Source organism: Meriones unguiculatus, chromosome 15 (genome assembly GCF_030254825.1).
Source record: "Meriones unguiculatus strain TT.TT164.6M chromosome 15, Bangor_MerUng_6.1, whole genome shotgun sequence".
Lineage (NCBI taxonomy): Eukaryota > Metazoa > Chordata > Mammalia > Rodentia > Muridae > Meriones > Meriones unguiculatus.
In genome coordinates, this window is record NC_083362.1 from 43,409,488 (window position 1) to 43,429,082 (window position 19,595).

Here is a 19,595-nt window from a genome sequence, read left to right on the forward strand (position 1 = left end):
TGTGAAAATTTCCCAAACTGTCTGAGATGTTCTGTCCTTAACTTCCGGGGTGGTTTCGGAGAATTACGCTCCGGTAGCTATTTGCTCTCGCTCGGCTTTACTGAGATGGTCACTCTTGTGTAAACTGCCCTTCCAGTGTGTAGACAGCCGAAGGACAAATTCCACCAGTGACGCAAGCTTGGGTGACCCTCGCCACAGACCTCGGAAGCGGCTCTCAACCCCAGCTTCCGCTCGCACCTTTTCTGACGGCCTCGGCTGTTCCCCCTGTGCGCTCCTCCCGCCGCCCGGGCCGCCTGGTCGGCGCTCTTCCCGTCGTGCCCCGCGCGGGCGGCGGCTGTTCCGCTGGCTGCCGCCCCTCCCCGCAGCCGCGTCGCAGAGCGCCGCCGCGCCCCGCCCCCCGCGCTGCCGCCGGCCCCCACATCCGGGTACCGACGCCAGCCGCCCAGACTCTGGCACTATGGTCATGGCGGAGGGGACGGCAGTGCTGAGGCGGAACAGGCCGGGCACGAAGGCGCAGGTATTCGTCTCCACGGCTTTCCCGGCGAGGAGCTCGCGGGGCCCCGCCGACGCGCTCCTGCTGGCGGGAGCCCGCCCGGGAGAGGCCCGGCTAGGGCGGGCGGCTGGGGGGCCGGGGCCGTGGTGGCTGGCCTGCGCTTCCGGAGCCGCGGCCCCGGGGGCAGCCGAGTCGGCGGCGGCCGCCCCGGAGGCCCGGGAGCCCGGGGCTGGCGCCTGTCACCGGCGGCGGGCGCTGTGGGTGGCCGCTGCCGCGCCCGGGCGTGCGGCGGGCCGGCCGGGCACCGGGGGCGGGCGCCGGCCCCGCGTCCGGCCGCCGGCGTCGAGGGCTGTAAACACTGCCCACCTGCGCCGGGCGCAGCCTCGGCCCGGGACGGACCGGCCGGTCGGCTCCGGCCGGTTTGTCTAGCCGGGTGCAGGTGGCGAGAATTCGCCCTCTCCTCCCGTCTGCCTCTGCCACCACTCCCTTCGGCTCCCCTGCGGCTGTTGCCTGGTCCGGCAAGTTCTCGCCACCGGGTTGTGACTTGTTAACCTGTCATTCCTTGCGAATTTCCTTGCTGATTACGTGTGCACTCTGGAGTGAGCCGATGACTCTTAGCGGGGCGCTCTTGGGAAGTGAACTGGTGCTTGTTAGGATTTGCAGACCTGGGATGCTTCACGGTTAAATAAAACAAACAACAAATTGGCATTCAAACTTGATAGGATTAATTGGCCAGCGGAAATGGCCTGTCATGGAGAAGATGTTCTAAAATCAGAAGCGATATGCTTAAAATGTAATTTTAGCAGACACTGTGCTTGTTGCTGCCTGGCCTGCTGTCTCTTACCGTGTACTGAGGAAACTTTTTCTGTTAAAAAAAGTATTTTTTACGATTAGTGAAAATCAAGATACTCATGCTTCTGATGGGTAGAGAATTGCTTATTCTCTTTCTCTCTTTTTCTTTTTTTTTTATTTGAGATTGGTTTTCCTTGTGTAGCCCTGGCTTTCCTGAAAGTAGCTCTATAGACTAGATTGGTCTGCAACTCCGAGATCCGCCTGCCTCAGCCTCCCGCCACCTCTTCGGATTTAGAGGATTGTTAATTGTTGATTTTGAGGTTACCCTCGAGTTAGACCATGAAGTTGAAGGTGACCTTGGACTCGGGACGTCCCGCATTACCCCACCACAGGGCTGGAATTACAGTACCTCCGCGTGCAGCGTTGGGGAATGACGAACCCGGGGCCTTGGGCCTGCCAGCCAAGCTCGCCATCAGCTGAGCTACATCCCCAGCCTAGAGAATTGCTCTGAAAACCATTACGGAGTCATGAGTTGTCAGTTCCTTCTGTTTGTGATCTGTATACTATGTATACTTCTTACTATTCACAACGAGTCTTTCTCAAGGTTCTTTTTTTTTTTTTTTTTTTTTTTTTCAGGTCTATTATTGTGCATTGGCAACATTAAAAAAAAATTTTTTTTTTAAGTGATCACTTCCTTTAAAAAAAAAAAGTTGGGATTAAATGCAGGACTTTTCCTGTGCTAAATTAAGTGCATTTTGTCTCTGAGCTGTATCCTTAGGTGAAAGCTTTTAGTTCTGAAAATTTTAGATTAAACACTGCAATCTGTCCTTTTGCTGTGTTTTTATCAGTCACGTGGAAAATTTTTCATTTTCCCATTTTATTACAAGTTAAGGTTAAGTAAAATAGAAGAAATAATGAGGATTAAAAGGAAAGCTGCTTTTAAGCAGCCTTCCCTGTTTATCACATACCTTGTCTTGACTAAAATAAACCTGATTCAAAATGATGTGTATTGTGTTATGTATGACTAGTAGGTGTCATATCTTCCCGCCTTTTCTGGTGGAGAGGGGAGACTTGGTCTCATGTACCGTAGGCTGGCTGGCCTTGAACAGAGAGTTGAGTGGTTGAAGATGATCTTGAACTTCTTATCCTGCCTCCTTTTCCTGAGAGTAGAATCATATGCATGTGCTGTAGTACATTTTAAAAATTAGACTAGAATTTAGACAGTAATTTTTTAACATATATTGACTGAATTAAATGAGCACATTTATTTATTTATTTATTTATTTATTTATAAATGTGACCGTGAAATCACAGAGATCCATCTGCTTCTGTCTCCCAAGGGGGATTATAGGCATGAGCCACCACCTACCGTGGAGCATAATTAATTAATTAATTAATTAAATGGTCTTATTTATGTATTTTCCATATCTGAGTGGTTTATCTGCATGTGCACCTGTATGCCAAAAGAGGGCATCAGATCTTAGTCTAGATGGTTATGAGCCACCATGTGGTTGCTGGGAATTGAACTCAGGACCTTTGGAAGAACAGCCAGTGCTCTCCAGCCCAAATATATTTATTAAGCTAGATTTTTCTCCTGAGTGTCCAATGAATGTCACAGTTAATGTGGCAAAACATTTAATAGTGAGTTAACTCTTTCTTTCTTTCTTTCTTTCTTTCTTATGTAGTCCAGGCTGTCCTAAAACTCATTGTATTGCCAAGGATGACTTTGAACTCCATGTCCTCCTTCCTCCATAGGCCAACACTGTTGACTTTGTTTTGAGGCAGGGTATTATATATAAGCCTGGTTCTCCTGGTACCCACTAGATAGTTCCTGTGAACCTTGACCTCTGGATAATGCTACCTCAGCTTCCAAATGCAGGGATTACAGACATGTATTGTCGTTCCTGCTTTGCTAAAATTTTTCTTTTTAGTTAATTTTAATCTTGAAATGTTTTTTGTGTGTGCATGTGTGGGTGTCTTCTCTGTAGATGTGCATGGAGACTCTTCTGCCATACTACTACTACTTTTGTCAGGGTTTCTGAACTTTTGACATTGAACACAAAGCTAGCGTGGGACCATCTAGAACTGCCTACCTTTTACCATGCTGGAAATTCAAGGCATGTGTGTCTGGCTGGCTTGCTTTTTTAGCTCATGTGCTCAGCACTTTCTCTGTCTCATTTGACAGGGTCACTTAGACTAGACTGGTCTTGAATTCATAGAGATCTGCCTGCCTCAGCCTCCTGAGTGTTGGGATTAAAGACATGAGCCAAGCCCAGGGTTTTGTGTTTTTGAGATAGGGTCTTTCTATATAGTCTTGGCTTATCCAGGACTTGGTATGTTGATCAGACTGGCCTTGAACTCGCAGAGATATGTCTGCTTGCCTCCCTCTGGCTTTTTTTTTTTTTTTTTTTTTAATGTGGGTGCTGGGAATTTAAACTCAGGTCCTCATGCTTGTGTAGCAAACACTCTCACCCAACGAACCATCTCCCCAACTCCACACTAATTTTTAAAAGCAAAATAATCTAATTTTTAACTTACAAATTTTTTTTATTTGTGTGTGTGTGCTTATGTGAGTTTTTATGTACCACATGAATTCAGGTGACCCTAGGTTCAGTCTCTAGTACTGAAAAACAAAACAAAAAATTAAAAAAAGAAAGTGTGTGAGATATATAAGTAAACCTTGCTGAAAAATAAAATAGAATTGGATTTGAGACCAATGTTCTACAAAAATATTTGCCTTAAAAAAAATTGGAGCTGGGTAATGGTGGTACAGACCTTTAACCAGCAAATCTCTGAGTTCCAGGACAGCCAGGGCTACACTGAGAGACCCTGTCTTAAAAAACATCAACAACAAAAAACAAAACAAAAAGTCATTTGGATGATGCCTTTCATGGTGGGGATTGAAACCCAGGGCTGTGTGCATGCTTGCTGTTCCATGTTCCATTTCACCTAGCTCGGAATAAAAACATTTTCATTAGTTTTATGTCTTTGGGCAGCTGCCTGCATGTGTCTGCAATGCAGTGTTCAAAGAGGCCAGAAGAGGGTACGGGGTCCCCCTGAGACTGGGATTACAGATGATTGTGAGCTACCATGTCGGTGCTGGGAGTAGACCCTAGTCCCTTTGGAAGAGTAGCCATTGATCTTAACCACTGAGGCATCTCTCCAGCCCCTGGATTAATACTTTTTAATGGGAGTCATATTTCTATTTAGAAATTTAAAAACTATTGTAATTGAAATAGAAATTTGTACTATTTATAGTATTAAACTATGAAATAGAAATTTGTTTAAAATAGTATTATGGAATTATAAATTGCTTACTAGTAATGCTAGCTCTTTAAAACTCTTGATTTAGTTTTTTGATGTTTAGAGATATTTTTCCAATGCAACTTTTAGGGGTATTATCTAACAATTGTAAATAAAAAGTGATGAACTTTTCTTTCCAGTTAAACAGTCCATGAAAGATTAATGTATTTGTGGGCTTGTGGTTACAAAGATATACTATGTAGTTCAATTAAATAACAGTCTTGATATCTATTTAAGATTATTGCCTAGATTCTGTTATTTCACTGGTAGTCATATTGGAAAGGCTTTTCTACTCTGGTGTGAGGTCTGGATCTTTCTTAAGAATTGATGTTTATAGTAGCATTACTGTATCCTCCTTGTAACTTTGTATGTGCTTTAACCATGAGTTTCCTTTTATAGGATTTCTATAATTGGCCTGATGAATCATTTGATGAAATGGACAGTACACTTGCTGTTCAGCAGGTAATAACAGTTTCTTTTACAACTCTCATAACAAGCATATTATATCTTTGGTGTAGTTGAATATTCCCATTTTTTTTTTGTGTGTGTGTGTGGGGGCCACAAACCAAATTCCACTAGGTTAATGGAATGGTTATTTAACATTGTAATCAAACCTCATTTTAATAAGTGTAGTATGAAATTTGAGTGTATAATGAATTAAAGTTAAAATTAATTGAATGACTAAAATTAGAATAACTAAACCAGAAAATGCTAATTTAGTGGCTAAACCTCTGAAAACATGTTTTTGAGATTTGTATCTTTTTGTAATGATTTTAGTTCATAACCTACACCCTCCAGTGTATGGGAAAACACATGTTTTCCTTTTAGCTCTTTTCTTCTATCACATGACTTACTGTAGCACTGGTTCCTGAGGAGGCCTTCCATAGCATGTATCATTTGAATAGCACCTTAGGAAATCCTTAAATGCTCTTATTGAGAGTCACTTACTATACTGTGTTAGGTTTAAACCCCTGCTCCATGGAAAACATGGTAGTTCTTTCATATTGAATAGAATGGTGAAAAAATAACATTCACAGCTAATTGCTAAAATTCAGATTAAGGATTAATTGTAGTTGCCTGCCATAGTTAAAACCAGTCAGTATTCTAGCTTGGATTGGGAAGGAGTTCATGAGCATCCTACCCCAACTTAAGTGTTATTGATAACTGTCGGTTTCTAGGGAAGGAGAGCTAGTTTTCTTTAAGGATAATTGTTCCTGGTAGGTCAGCCATGATCCATTGAATGGTCCCACAGCCAGAAGTTGATGTATTACTAAATTAAAAAGAGGACATGAGCCAGGTAATGGTGGTGCACGCCTGTAATCTCAGCACTCAGGAGGCAGAGACAGGTAGATCTCTGTGAGTTTAAGGCCAGCCTGGTCTACAAAGTTGAGTTCAGGACAACCAAGGCTACACAAAGAAAAACAAAACAAAACAAAAAAGACATGAAGTTTAGGGTATATGGAGATGAGGTTAGACCTGGAGGAGTTAAGGGGAAGGGTTGGGGTTAATAATATTAAAACATAATAGATGAAGTGCTCAGTTAATTAAAAAAAAACGAATAATAAAAGAATGGCAGAAAATGGGCAGGAGGTCTGGCTCAGTGATAGAGTACTTGTATAGTCTGCCTGAGGAGTTAGGCTTGATTCCCAGCACTGCAGTAGAAAGTAGAATGCAATCCAGGGCTCACACATACTAAACAAGCAGTCTTATCACTGAGCTTTATCCATATTTACAGCTAGCCTATTTATAGCATCATATTTGAGGTTAAATTTCCTATAGCCAACATAGAACTGTGGGTTTTATTTTTTATTTTATTAGTCTTTGTCTACTAATTTCTATATTATTTAAAATTAATACAGTTATTTGCAGATATCTTTAGACTTAGGTTAACTTTTATTACTTGTTTCAGTTCTCTCTTTTTTAAATTTTGTAGTTCATTTTGTTTGTGTTTGTGTGTCTGAGCAGATGGCTTCACCAGGTGTATGGTGAAGGAGCCTGCACCATATAATTAGATAAGGTGTCGCATACCTCTAATGCCAGTACTGGGAAGGTGGAGGATTGGGAGCATTGGTTATCCTTGGCTATTATTTCAAATTTGAGACTAGCCTGGCAAATATGAGGGCCTGTCTCAAACAAAGACTTCCCACCCCTCACCACCCAACTGGAGAATAGGCTCAGTGGCTAAGAATACTTACTGCTCTTGCAGAGGACTGGGTTCAGTTCCCAGCACCCACGTGGTGGCTGACAAGTGCCTGTAACTCCATTTCCAGGAAATCCAATGCCCTCTTTTGACCTCTGCACCTTCTTGTTAATCATTTTTTTCTTTTGAAGGGTTATTTAAAAATTTTTAGCATTATGTTTTAATTGTAATTTTTGATTCTACCTTTATGGTTTTGTTTTGCTGATTGCAGTGATTACTAAAGTCTTTGTTACATAGTCTACTTAAGTAGAATCAGGTACTGTATTATTATAGTTGAAAGTCTTTTTTTCTTCATTTTGGTTTTTTGAGACAGGGTTTTTCAGTGTAGCCTTGTCTGTCCTGGACTTGCTTTGTAGAACAGGCTGGTGAGCTGCCTACCTCTGCCTCTCCAAGTGTTGGGACTATAGGCTTGTATCACCATGTGTGGCTCGAAAGACTCTTTAAGATTTTTTTTTTTCAGATTTGTTTTATTTTGTGTGTATGAGTGCTTTGCCTGCATGTATGTCGATGTTCCACATGTATGTGTGATACCTAAGGAGGTGGTGAATCTCCATTTGGGTGCTGGGAATCAAACCTTGGGCCTTTGCAAGAACAGGTTGCTCTTACCCACTGAGCCAATTCTCCAGCCCCCAGTTGAAAGATGCTTAACTCTTACATGAGCCCCTTTCCTCTCTATTTTTACTTACTCTTTGTTGCCTTATGTATCTGTATACATATACTGAAATTTAGTCAGACACGGTATTTTCTTTAGTAGGACTGAAGACTGAAATTAAGGCCTCTCAGGTACCAGATAATTTCTCTAACATTGAAGTATATATCTGTAGCTTAATGCTTTTTTTTTTAAACTTTATTAGTTTATTGTTTGTGTGTGTGTATTTTTTACATCTGAAATGTATATAAATGTATCTGTCTATGAAGGCCCATGTAGACCATGTTTCTTGTATGGAGGTCAGCGGATATATTTATATCATTAGATCTCCCCTTCTACCTTTACTTTGGTTTCAGGGATTGAACTCAGGGTGAAACAAACACCTTTTCTTGATGAACCATCTCACTGACACAATGTTCCTTTTGTCTTGTAGAGACAGTTTCAGTGTCTAGCCTAGTCTGGCCTTGTAGTCACTGTTCTTATTTTGACCTCCCAAGTGCTAGAATTAGGGGCATGAGGCACCATGTTCAGTTTCAAAGTTACTTTTATCTTATTGAGACATGATCTCACTATGTAGCCCTTGCTGGTCTGGAGCCTCAAACTCATAGAACTCATCCTGTCTGCCTTCCAAATCTTGGGATTAAAGATTTGCAACTACCCTTACTTATAATTTCTGTTACTGCTAAGGTTTCAAATTTCCTTCTGTTTTTCTCTCATTGAAGAACTTTTTAGCAGTTTTTGTTTTAGCATGGTTTGCTGTCTAGGAATTCTCTTAGGTTTTCTTTTGCTCGCTTGCTTGTTTTCTTCTTGGTGCTAGTGTAATCCAGAACTTGAAGAGGATTGTGTTTTGTTTTTTATTTTTTCTCCCAACTTGTTGATCTCAGGGATTAATGTAATATTTAGCTTTTTAAATTTTTCTAATATTTGTACCAATAAAGACACAGGAGGCAAACAGTGAGGTATAAACCTGCTAGCTCAATGAAGTAACTTACTTTCTTTCTTTCTTTCTTTCTTTCTTTCTTTCTTTCTTTCTCTCTTTCTCTCTCTCTCTCTCTCTCTCTCTCTCTCTTTTTCTCTTTCTCTTTCTTTCCGTCTCTTTCTCTCTCTCTTTCTCTCCTTTCTTCCTTCCTTCTCTTCTCTTTTCTGGTTTAAGAAAGGTGGTTATGGAAAGGGGAAGGGGTGCCCCAGGAAGACAGAGACACAGAGAGGGAGATAAACAAAGAGACAGGTTATATTTCTTACACCTGGTGGCCTCAGGTGATGACATCAGAGGTTTCGAGGCAACCTAGAAGTAGCCTAGTGGGAACAGCCTAATATTCCTCCTTCTTTTTAATATTTATTTATTAGGTATACAGTATTCTGCCTGCATGGGTGCCTGCATGCCAGAAGAGGGCACCAGATCTCATTATAGATGGTTATGAGCCACCATATGGTTGCTGGGAATTGAACTCAGGATCTTTGGGAGAACAGCCAATGCCCTTACCCTCTCAGTCATTGCTCCAGCCCTCCTTCCTTTTTCTTTAGTTAAAAATGGCAAACTTAGGAACAGGTGGCAAGATGGGAATGAGGGCGTTGTGTTCTGGAATGACTGCTTCCTGCTGACTGGGGTCGGCGAGATCTTTGGGGGACCCTAAGGGAATTGGAGAGTGTTGGCAAAGTCCCGGGAGTGCAGCTGTCTCATTGCTGTGTTGAGGATTTGTGAGAACATTAGTGGCTAGAAGGGCAAATGCAAGTCTAGATTGATGCGGTCTGTGAGGTTTGGGTTGGAGCACCTGTGTGGGTAGCTGTTTTGGCGTTGTCTTGGATGTAGAAAACACCCGGGCCTGGCAGGATACGGGCACAGACATAAGAACAGAAGACAAGGTTAATGTTAGGGAAATTTTTTTTCTCGGGTGTACATTTGAAACTTAGGCCCATTGTCTTTTGAGCTGGGCGGGGGGAATGGGGAAAGGAATCCCACCCTCTGAAATTGGCAGTAGGTGCAGTACTTGTCTGGAGTCCATTTGACCCAGGAGGTAGATTTCCCAATAGTAGATGGGCTGGCACGATTGATCGTGAGGGGTGAAGCAGATGAGAGTCAGTTTCTTGGGAACACTGTTTCTTCTCAAACTAGAAAAGCCCTTATTCCACATCTAAGGAGTGCTTTTCACTCCTGAGCTGGGCTGGAAAGATTTTCTCAGACCAGTGGTCTTTAACTTTTCTTAGGCTGTGACACTTTAATACAGTTCCTATGTTGCGGTGACCCCCAACCATAAAATTACTTCATTGATACTTCATAACTGTAACTTTGTTACTGTTAGGAATTACAACATAAATATCTATTAAGTGATCCCTATGAAAGGGACATTTAACTCTCAAGGGGAGTCTACTCCCACGGGTTGAGAACCAGTGTTAATGACTGGTTTCAGCCTCATGGTATTGACTTCTGAGTTTCAGTGTTTATCAGTTTCTGGGAAGGGGAATACTGGAAAGGGCAATAAACAGTCTCACTGCTAGTTCAGTGGCATTCTGTTCCGTCTGCTGTTTATGTTTCTGAGACCTCAGCTAGCAGAGCCAGGTGCTGTCCAGATTATGCTCTCTCAGTGGGAGAGAAAGATTGGTAAATGTTCATTTCACTTTATCCCAAATTGGAATCAATAAAATAATTTTGCATGGAGTTATATATAGTGTAACTACTATCCATAATAGTTATATTGTATGGCCTCAAATTATTTCTAAAACCTGCTTTAGAAAATGTTATTAGGTCATGATAATTATAGCTCAAGGATTAAATATAAGAGGAAGAAAGATGGTTTTAGGTGACCATCTTTAGGCAAAAACCTTTTGCCTTTTTAAATGGGCACGATCTCATTATGACACTGTCTGGTCTCAAATTCACAGAGATCTGCCTTTCTTAGTCTTTAAAAATATTTATTTATACATACATATTAGCACTCTATTTGCATGTATGTCTGCATGAGAGAGCATCATCAGATCTCATTATAGATGGTTGTGAGCCACCATGTGGTTGCTGGGAATTGAACTCAGAACTTCTGGAAGAGCAGATAGTGCTCTTAACTGCTGAGCCATCTCTTCAGCCCCTTTCTCTGCTTCTTGAGTGCTGGGATTAAAGTTGTGTGCCATTGTGCCTAGCACAATAAAGTATTTTTTGAGTATTCACAGTTTTTTTTAGACATAATACTATTGTATACCAAGTAGAGTATAAAGAAACTATTTTTTTTTTTTTTTTTTTTTTTTTTTTTTGCTTTTCAAGACAGGCTTTTTCTGTGTAACCTTGGTTGTCCTGGAACTCACTGTGTAGACCAGTCTGGCCTTGAACTCACAGAGACCCTCCTGCCTCTGCCTCCGGAGCTCTAAAGGTGTGTGAGCCACCACAGCCTGCTTTAGAGTATTTATTTTTATCTATTTTTTACACCTTTTTAAAAAAAATCTGCATTGATGTTTTGTTGCATGTATGTCTATGAGAGTGGTAGCTCCCCTAAAACCGAGTTACAGACAGTTGTGAGCTGCCATGTGGCTGAGAATTAAACCCCTGTGGAAGAGCAGGCAATGCTCTTAACCGTTCAGCTATCTCTGCTCCCCGTTTGCCCCCACTATGCCATTTAAAGAGCTCTTACTAGAGACTGGAGACATGGCTTAGTGGTTAGACCACTTATTGCTCGTCCAGAGGATCTGGCTTCTGTAACACATGTTTTCACCGTCCACACGTCACAACAGTCTCTAAGTACAGTTTTAGGGGATTGGATGCTGTCTTCTGACCTCATCAGGCATCTATTCAGGAGGCAGGGGCCAGAGGAAACTATGTCTCACGAAGACTGATAGGGCTGCTGAGATGGCTCATTGGGAAAGGCACTTGGCGCCAGTCCTTCCTGCCTGGTGGTGGTGGAAGGAGAACTGACTCCCACTGTTTCTCCTCTGACCTCTACACACCTGTGGCAGGTATGTAAATGGAAAAATCCTTAAAGACCCCAAAACAAACAGTAGTCATTACTTATTCATAAATAGCACACTCAGCTCTTTTATCCTGATAGTGTAGTAGGACAGTCATTTTTTTTTTTTTTTTTTTTTTTTTTTTGAGACAGGGTCTTACTGTTGCCCAGGCTCAAACTTGGTACACAGCTGAGGAGGATCTTGCGCTTCTGATCCTCCTGAGGCTACCTCCCAAGTACTAGGGTTACAGTTGTACACACCAGGCTTGGCTGTAATGGATGCTCTGTTTTTGCTTTGAAACTGAAAATAGTAATGGTTTTATGGTTTGCAAATGACTTTGTAGCTTTCTGAGAATTATCTTACGTTTTGGTAGCATATTTAATGAGTATTAAGTCCTAGGGTTGGAGAGATGGCTCAGAGGTTAAGAGTTGTTGTTCCTGCTGATGATCAGGGTGCAGTTTCCAGGACCCCCACATCAGGTGGCTCAACCAACTATATAACTCCATTTCCAGGGAACCTGACAGCCTCTTAGCCTCCTCAGTCACTGTGTCTGAAGTAGGGTTACTGTTGCAGTGATGAAACACCATGTCCAAAAGCAAGTTGGGGAGGAAAGAGTTTATTTGGCTTATACTTCCACATCTGTAGTACATCACTGAAGGAAGTTAGGATAGGAATTAAATCAGGGCAGGAACCCAAAGTTAGGAGCTGACGCAGAGGCCATGGAGGGGTGCTGCTTACTGTCTTGCTCCTCATGACTTGCTCAGTCTGCTTTCCTATAAAACCAGCACCACCTTCCTAAGGGTGCTACCACCTGCAGTAGGCTGGCAACTCTTAATAATCACTAACTAATAAAACACCCCACAGGCTTGCCTACAGCCTGATTTTTCGGAAGCATTTCTCAGTTGAGGCTACTCTGTTCGTAGGTTGTGTCAAGTTGAGGTAAAGCCAGCCAGCACACTCTGTATTACTGAGGGTTCTCCAAAGAACAGAGGGGATAGAATAACATGTATAAATATGTACTTGAAAAGGTATTTAGAATGATTTACAGGATGTGGTCTGAGTAGTCTACCATTGTTCTTACATCTGGAAGCTTTCTACCACTGAACTACATCGCCAGCTCATTTTACTTTTATCTTTGATTTATTCACTAGGGTAGCATTTTAGTATCCTTCAAGAATTTTTCATAGTGGGGTTTGATGGCGCATGCTTGTAATCCCGGCACTCAGGGAGGCAGAGGCAGGTGAATCTCTTGAGTTCGAGGGCAGCTTGGTCTACAAAGTTAGTCCAGAACAGCTAGATCTGTGCAGAGAAACCTGGTATCTTGAAAAACCACAAAAACCAAAACAAACAAAAATCCTTTTCATTTGCCGTTGTGGCTCCAACTAGCACAGGAAGCCTGTTAGTTTGTCTCAGTTTTCTGAAAGGATTTCTCATAAACTTAGTATTTTTAGCTTTTGATTTAAAAGTGATGAACAGTGACTCCTCTTTGACTTGCATAGTTAAGAGACTATTTTAAACTGGCCTTTCTTCAGTATTATGTTAGAGGAGAAAGAAATAAAGGAATGGCTAATCAATGAAATATTCAGAACATACCACATTTGTGAATTTATTTGCCATCTTATATGGAGCATAATTCATTATGCCCTCCCAAACAGTTAAAATAGTAACATCAGAATATCATTAATCACAGGTTAGCATAACAGATAGTAATGAAAAAGTTTGAAATAGGAGACTGTGAGAGCAGGATGCAGAGATGAGATGTATATATACAGTTGGAGAGTGTAAGCCAATACATTGCAGACTGGTACATTTAACACATTTGTTAAACCAGCAGCAGCAACAAACTCACAGGATTGAGAAGAATAAGAGTGTAAAGTACAGGAGACTGGAGGGATGGCTCAGTGGTTAAGAGTACTGGCTGCTCTTCCAGAGGTCCTGAGTTCAATTCTCAGCAACCACATGGTGGCTCACAACCATCTATAATGGGATCTGATGCTCTGTTCTGTCATGCAGATGTATGTGCAGCTAAAGCTCTCATACATAAATAAATAAATATATATAAAATGTAAATTACAATAAAAACTAGTTATGAACAGACTGAACAGGTTGTATGAATGTATTTAGGAATATATATGAATATATGTATAGTATATAACAACAATTAATAAAAAAAGAGGCCATGAAATTGAAAGAGCAAGGAGGGGCATATAGGAGGCTTTGGAGGGAGAAAAAGAGGAAGGGAGAATGTTATTATAATTTTATTATGATATCAAAAATAAAAGAACTGAAAATGAGTTCTATGTTGGGGAGGGTGATGTTGGCATTAGTCTTTAAAAACTTTTATTTACATTTCTTATATTTTTTTCTCCCTATTCCATCTCAATTCTTTCCAACATCCCAATACCAGGTAGGAGAGAGAAAGGGTATATAGTTCTCTTAGCTGCTTCCTGCTGATCAGGGTCATCGGGTACCTTGGAGCCAGTCCAATCCTCGTTTCAGGAGATCTCCAATTTCTTGTCTCACAACAGCAACCAGGAGCAGCGTTATTCTTTCTCAGAGCCTCCACACTCTCTGGGTTCTGGTATTTATTCTCTCTCCAGAGCCCTCAGAGTTAAACTATCTGCAGCTGGCAAAGAGCTCCTCTCGGAACTCTCACGAAGCAATAGGTTGCTGCTGTGGACCATCTGAATCAGTCCCACATCCCACACCTGGGACCAAAACAAAAACATGTTTATATTCACAACAGGTGGCGATTTGGAAAGAATTATTACATGGAATTTGAGGTGGTTCAAGATTAATGCACTTAACTTGAGAGCATCAAAACTTAAGATCATTAGGATGAAATGGAAAAAAACAATCTGAGAAAATGCCAGGCATCTTATGTCTAGATTCCTGGGAGGCGAAGGTAGCAGTATGACTTGAGTGCTTGGCCAGTCTGGGCCACATAATGAGAACCATTCTCTTACCTCTAGATCACCACACTGCAAGAAAGGCTTAAATAGGCATTCAAGTCCAGCGTATTAGCACATGCCTCTAACTTTATTACGAAGAAGCCCAAGAATTGATGTTTGAGTTAGCCTTCGTGGCACATGCCTTAAATCCAGCACCGAGCAGGCAGAGGCTGACTGATGTGTGAGTTAGAGGCCAGCCTGGTCGATAGCTGTAAGTGGCTGCGCTTATGTTCAGGCCAGGGTCATCTGATATGGCCATGAGGAATGAAATCAGGCCGGTTGGAGGGGCCACAGCAAAACTTCACCTATGGCAATTATATTTCGAGCAATCAGACTTTTCATACTTTTATTAGAAATAGAATATAGTGACAGTTGCCAGAGTACAATGATGTTTCCAAACTTTACAGGGTACAAAAGATTAATGTCTAAGATTAATTGTCCTGTCAAGCTTCTTTGCTTCCCTGACTTCTGAGGGAACATAGAGAGAAACACAAGGCAGCCTGAACACTTTGCTGCCTGAGGGAGTGCATTGGTGTCTCAGGAACTGCAAGGCACATTGTGCCCCAGGAGCTGTGGCTCAGCCAAGCCAGCTCCATGGTTTCCTGCACAAAGCCAGTTCCAGGACAGCCAGAGCTACATAATCTCAAACAAAAAAATATTAAACATATTTAGCATGAAATATAACATCTAGTATAATTTAATTAACCATAAGTACTTCTTTCTTTATAGTATATTCAACAGAACATAAGGGCAGACTGCTCAAATATTGACAAAATTCTTGAACCACCTGAAGGCCAAGATGAAGGTGTATGGAAATATGAACATTTAAGGTAGGTCTTTATGAAATCTCAGGATAGTACTAACAGTTCTATTAATAGTACACTAATAAGTACCTCCTAATAATAATTATGAATCAAAGAAAATTTGTGTAAATCACTCCAATTTCTTTTTTTATTTTTATTAATTACAGTTTATTCACTTTGTATCCCCCCTGAAGCTCCCTCCGTCTTCCCCTCCCAGTCCCACCCTCCTTCCCACAACTCCACTTTCTTTGAGTGTCTTTTGGTTATTTTGAGACAAGGTCTTATTTGGTAGCCCAGGCCTTGAACTCCTGATCCACTTGTCTCCCAGTCTCCCACCTCCTAAGTACTGGGATTGAAGACAAATGTTATCACGGCTGGTGTGGATTTTAAGCCTTAGCCTCCTGAGTACTAGAATTACAAGCATGCAGTTGATAACCGTTAACTCCAATTGAGTTATAACTTGATTCAAATCTCCTGGTAGCTCGTAATGAATCTTTGTGATTAGGAGAAGGTGCCTCTTTTAAAGGCTGTAGTCCCATTGCAGGATGTGTGGATTTAGCTCTGGGTTGTCTTTTTCACTGTGTTAGCTCTCTGTAGACTAACTTGAACCTGTCAATTTGTGCTCTTTGCTGGATTATACCTGCGGCATACCAAATGAGTTAGCTGAGCTACCTAAGGCCTTATCATTGTGAATCCTTATTACTTCTTAGTGAACAGTCACTCAGAACCAAATAAAGTGGTGGACAGTGGTAGGTGATTCAGAAATAGTGTCATTTAATATGATGTGTCTTTTTGTTAGAGTGCTGTTTTAATAGTCTAAGTGCAGTATTTTGGAAAGGAAGTATAATCATAGAAAACTGAAAATTTATCCTTTACCTTTTGTTTTCATCCATTAAAATATACTTAAATAGCTGCCTGTAATCCCAGCACTTGGGGAGGCAGAGACAGGTGGATCTTTGAGTTCAAGGTTACCCTGGTGTACAAAGCAAGTCCAGGACAGCTAAGGCTACACAGAAAAACCCTGTCTCAAGAAACAAACAAACAAAAAGTGAAACCTGCCACAGAAAAGCAAAGCAATAAATAGTATGCTTAAAGTGGTTTTATGAATTAGTTTCATATGTGCCCTTTTTATTTAATTTTGGTGACCTGTTTTATCTTCTAATTGTAAGGCTTTATAGTATTGCAACTTTGGGGAACCAAAGTGTTTTTATTTGGTGTGGAAACAGTTGTGATTCTACCTGGATAGAGTGGAATACATATCACTAGATAGGATTTTTAGAGTAAACACAGTTAATATTTTGACAACTATAAAACATTTATTTTTACTACAGAGGATTGTCTTACATCAAATGTCTACCTAAAACTGTCTGGTACTGTTTTTAATATATTAAAATATATTGAGAAGTTGGCATGGTTGGCACATTCATTGATCACAGAATTTGGGAAGTGAAGACAAATCAGGAATTTAAGGTTTTCCTCAGCTGCATATCAAGTTTAAGGGCCATATGAGACTATCTCAAAAAAAATTTATTTTTTCTTTTTTTAAAGAGTACTTAATGGATTTTAGGCATTGCATAGGCCTTATAATTTTCAATTTTAGAAAAAAAAATCATGAAAAAAGCCCACCAAATTCTAACAAAAGGAAGTTACGTGGGGTATGATCCCAATATGTTTTAGTCTATGCATGCAAACAGTATCTTTTAGGAGCAGGTAGTGAAATGGAAGATTTAAATTTTGTATATTATATGTAGGATAGCTTTTGAAGCTTTTCTGTTCTATTTTTGTTGTACTGGGAATTGAACTTAGGGCCTTGCACATAGCAGGTGCACTGGTGCTCTACCACTGAGCTGTGACCTCAGATTTGCACGTGTGTGTGCCTGTTTGTGCCTGTTTATGCGTTTATGTGTATTCGAGTTTGGACGCACACATTCATGTGGGGACCTAAGTTGGTAGCAGGGGTCTTCTTCGATTTCTCTCTACCTTATTTATTGAGGCAGACTCTCTCAATTGACCCAGCTTGTTGAAGAGCTCTCCTGTCTCCACCTCTTGAGTGCTAGAATGGCACAAGGGCCGCCATGCCTCCTGGTGTTTACCTGGGCTCCGGCGATTGCAAGGTCTTCATACTTGCATAGCAGGCACTGCACTCACTGGGTGTTTTCAGTCCTGAGTTTTCTTTTTTCTTTTCTCTTCTCTCTTCTACTTCCTCCCTCCCCCACCACGGGGACAGGATCTCTCTCTTTGTAACCCTGGCTTCACTATGTAGAACAGATTGGCCTTGAACTCACAGAGAGTCATCTACCTTTGTCTCCTGGATTAACGGTATTCACTATCTACCTCACCTGGCCTGATTTAGTATTTGTTTGTGGTGTGTTTGTTTTTGCTTTTGAGGCAGGGTTTTTCTATGTAGTCAGCGTTGAACTCAGAGATTCGGAGTGTGGGGATTAAAGGCCTGAGCCACCATGTCTAAGTAAAAATATTCAAGTCTATAAAAGCATTTAGTCTTTTTTTTTCTAACTGTATGTAAAAATAAACACATATGTAATCTGTTACATAACTGAATGTCTTTCAAGTTTTATTGTACATATCAACAATTTCCTACCTCTCTTAATCACACTCAGAAGTTTTCTATGAATACATGGTTAATGTGAACATTTTTTTAATAATTGTATACAGTTCGAACAACTGCATTACAGTAGATTCTCAGAGGAATGACCTAGTTAAGAAGCACACATTTTCCTAGAGTCTTGGTGAAATTTCTAAGCTACTTTCCAGAAAAATTAAATCAATTTTTAGTGTACAAGAAGGTAACCAGTTTGGCTGCCTTATGAAATAAAATAAGAAAATAAATAAAGCCTGGATAATAAATGTGATTTTTACATTTTTAGGCAATTCTGCCTTGAACTAAATGGACTTGCTGTTAAACTTCAGGTAATGTGTTTATGTTAATGCTATAATTCAAAATTCTGATCTTTAAAAATAATTTTGTAGGCTTAGATTTATTCAGAGTTTATTTTCTTTTTCACATTTTATAGAGAAATGTAGTAACCCAAATGGCATATCTTTTATCATTCTACATATTAAAAAAATACAATTATTTTTAACAGAGTGAATGCCATCCAGATACGTGTACTCAAATGACAGCAACTGAACAATGGATTTTTCTTTGTGCAGCTCATAAAACTCCAAAAGAGGTGAGAATTGAGAGGTTTCAGTGCATAGTCACTTGGCACCATTACTCTGGACCTGAGGTGCGGCCAGACATCTCAGAAGGGAGCATTTGGGGAAGCAAGTCTGTTTATACGGCACCTGAGAAATAGCGATTAAGGGGCGAGGGTCACTGTCCCATGGCCCACTTCTTCTATCTAGGCCCCATCTCTCCAAGTTTCTACCTCGTCCCTGACATGTTAGCTGAGAACCATGCTTTCAGCAGGTAGGCCTTGGGGTACAGTCCATGTCCATACTTGAACAGAAACATTGTGGAATGTAGTGGCCTAGTTGTGCAATGTCATAAATACACAAAACTGCTGAATTTGTTTAATGTGTGCGGGTCTGATGTGTATGCAGTTGTGTGCACAGGTGTGTACATGTACCTGTGGAGACAAGAGGAGGCTCTCACCCTACCTTACTCCTCCCAGCTGTGCTTCAGTTCTAGGTGCTTCTGATCATGTCTGCATTTTACATGGATGTTTGGGATTTGAACTCAGGTCCTCATGCTTACTTAGCCACTGTTTATTTCCCCAGAGCTCTAAAACTACTGAATGGAATCTAAAAATGTGTGTGTGTGTGTGTGTGTGTGTGTGTGTACGCACGTGCCTCTTTCTGTGTGTCCTTTTGTGATTTTGTGTGTCTTGTGTTTAATTTTGTGTGTGTGTATGTATATGTATACTTGTGTGAGTCGACCATAACCTGTGTAAATCACTAATCATTCAAAAGTTCTGTTTGTCCAGTTGTACTTAAGGCTGGAGTGTTCTTCAAGTGTTCTTCCGGTTCCTGTTTTCTTTTAGGGTTAGTGCTGGGAATGAAATAGGAAATTAGTTAATATATCTATAGAAGCCTGATACCATAATTCACAGTGAAAACTAAACTTTATTGATATGACATATTTGATATGACATATTTCATAGTCACTCAGAAATCAGAAAGGGCTTTTTCTTAGAGTATGCTCATGTCTTTAGAATAAGATACCTAAGATGGTTAATTGTCTTGATGGGCTTGAGAGGAGGTTAGGAGATGAATGAAGTGTAAGTAGGTATATCGGAGTGCATTCACAGATACTTAAATCATGACAGCCCTGGCCTAGTAAGTGCTTTAATACCCTGGGGATTATAAAACTTGAACAGTGGTGAGGGAAGGAGGAGACTGGAAAGTTGAATTTGGTAAGCAAAGGCAGGACACTGGAAATTGCTCTCTGAAGGGCATTTTCTTCCCTGGCCCCTTCCTGCTGCCATGAGTTGATCCCTCCCTACCACAGTCG

General features: G+C 41.0%; 1 protein-coding gene across 2 annotated transcripts in view; it reads left to right on the plus strand.

Annotated features, from left to right (window-relative positions):
* Window positions 1-19,595, plus strand: part of LOC110551642 (MOB-like protein phocein) — a 54,647-nt gene that overhangs the window by 30,012 nt on the left and 5,040 nt on the right. The window contains exons 1-5 of one of the 2 annotated variants that reach the window (XM_021642351.2): window positions 368-517; window positions 4,988-5,050; window positions 15,048-15,148; window positions 18,007-18,049; window positions 18,226-18,312. In XM_021642351.2, coding sequence (XP_021498026.1) covers window positions 458-517; window positions 4,988-5,050; window positions 15,048-15,148; window positions 18,007-18,049; window positions 18,226-18,312 — 354 coding nt within the window. In that variant the 5' untranslated portion in view covers window positions 368-457. Of the gene's footprint in view, window positions 1-367; window positions 518-4,987; window positions 5,051-15,047; window positions 15,149-18,006; window positions 18,050-18,225; window positions 18,313-19,595 lie in introns of those variants that run through there. The other variant, XM_021642352.2, reaches the window with a different exon arrangement.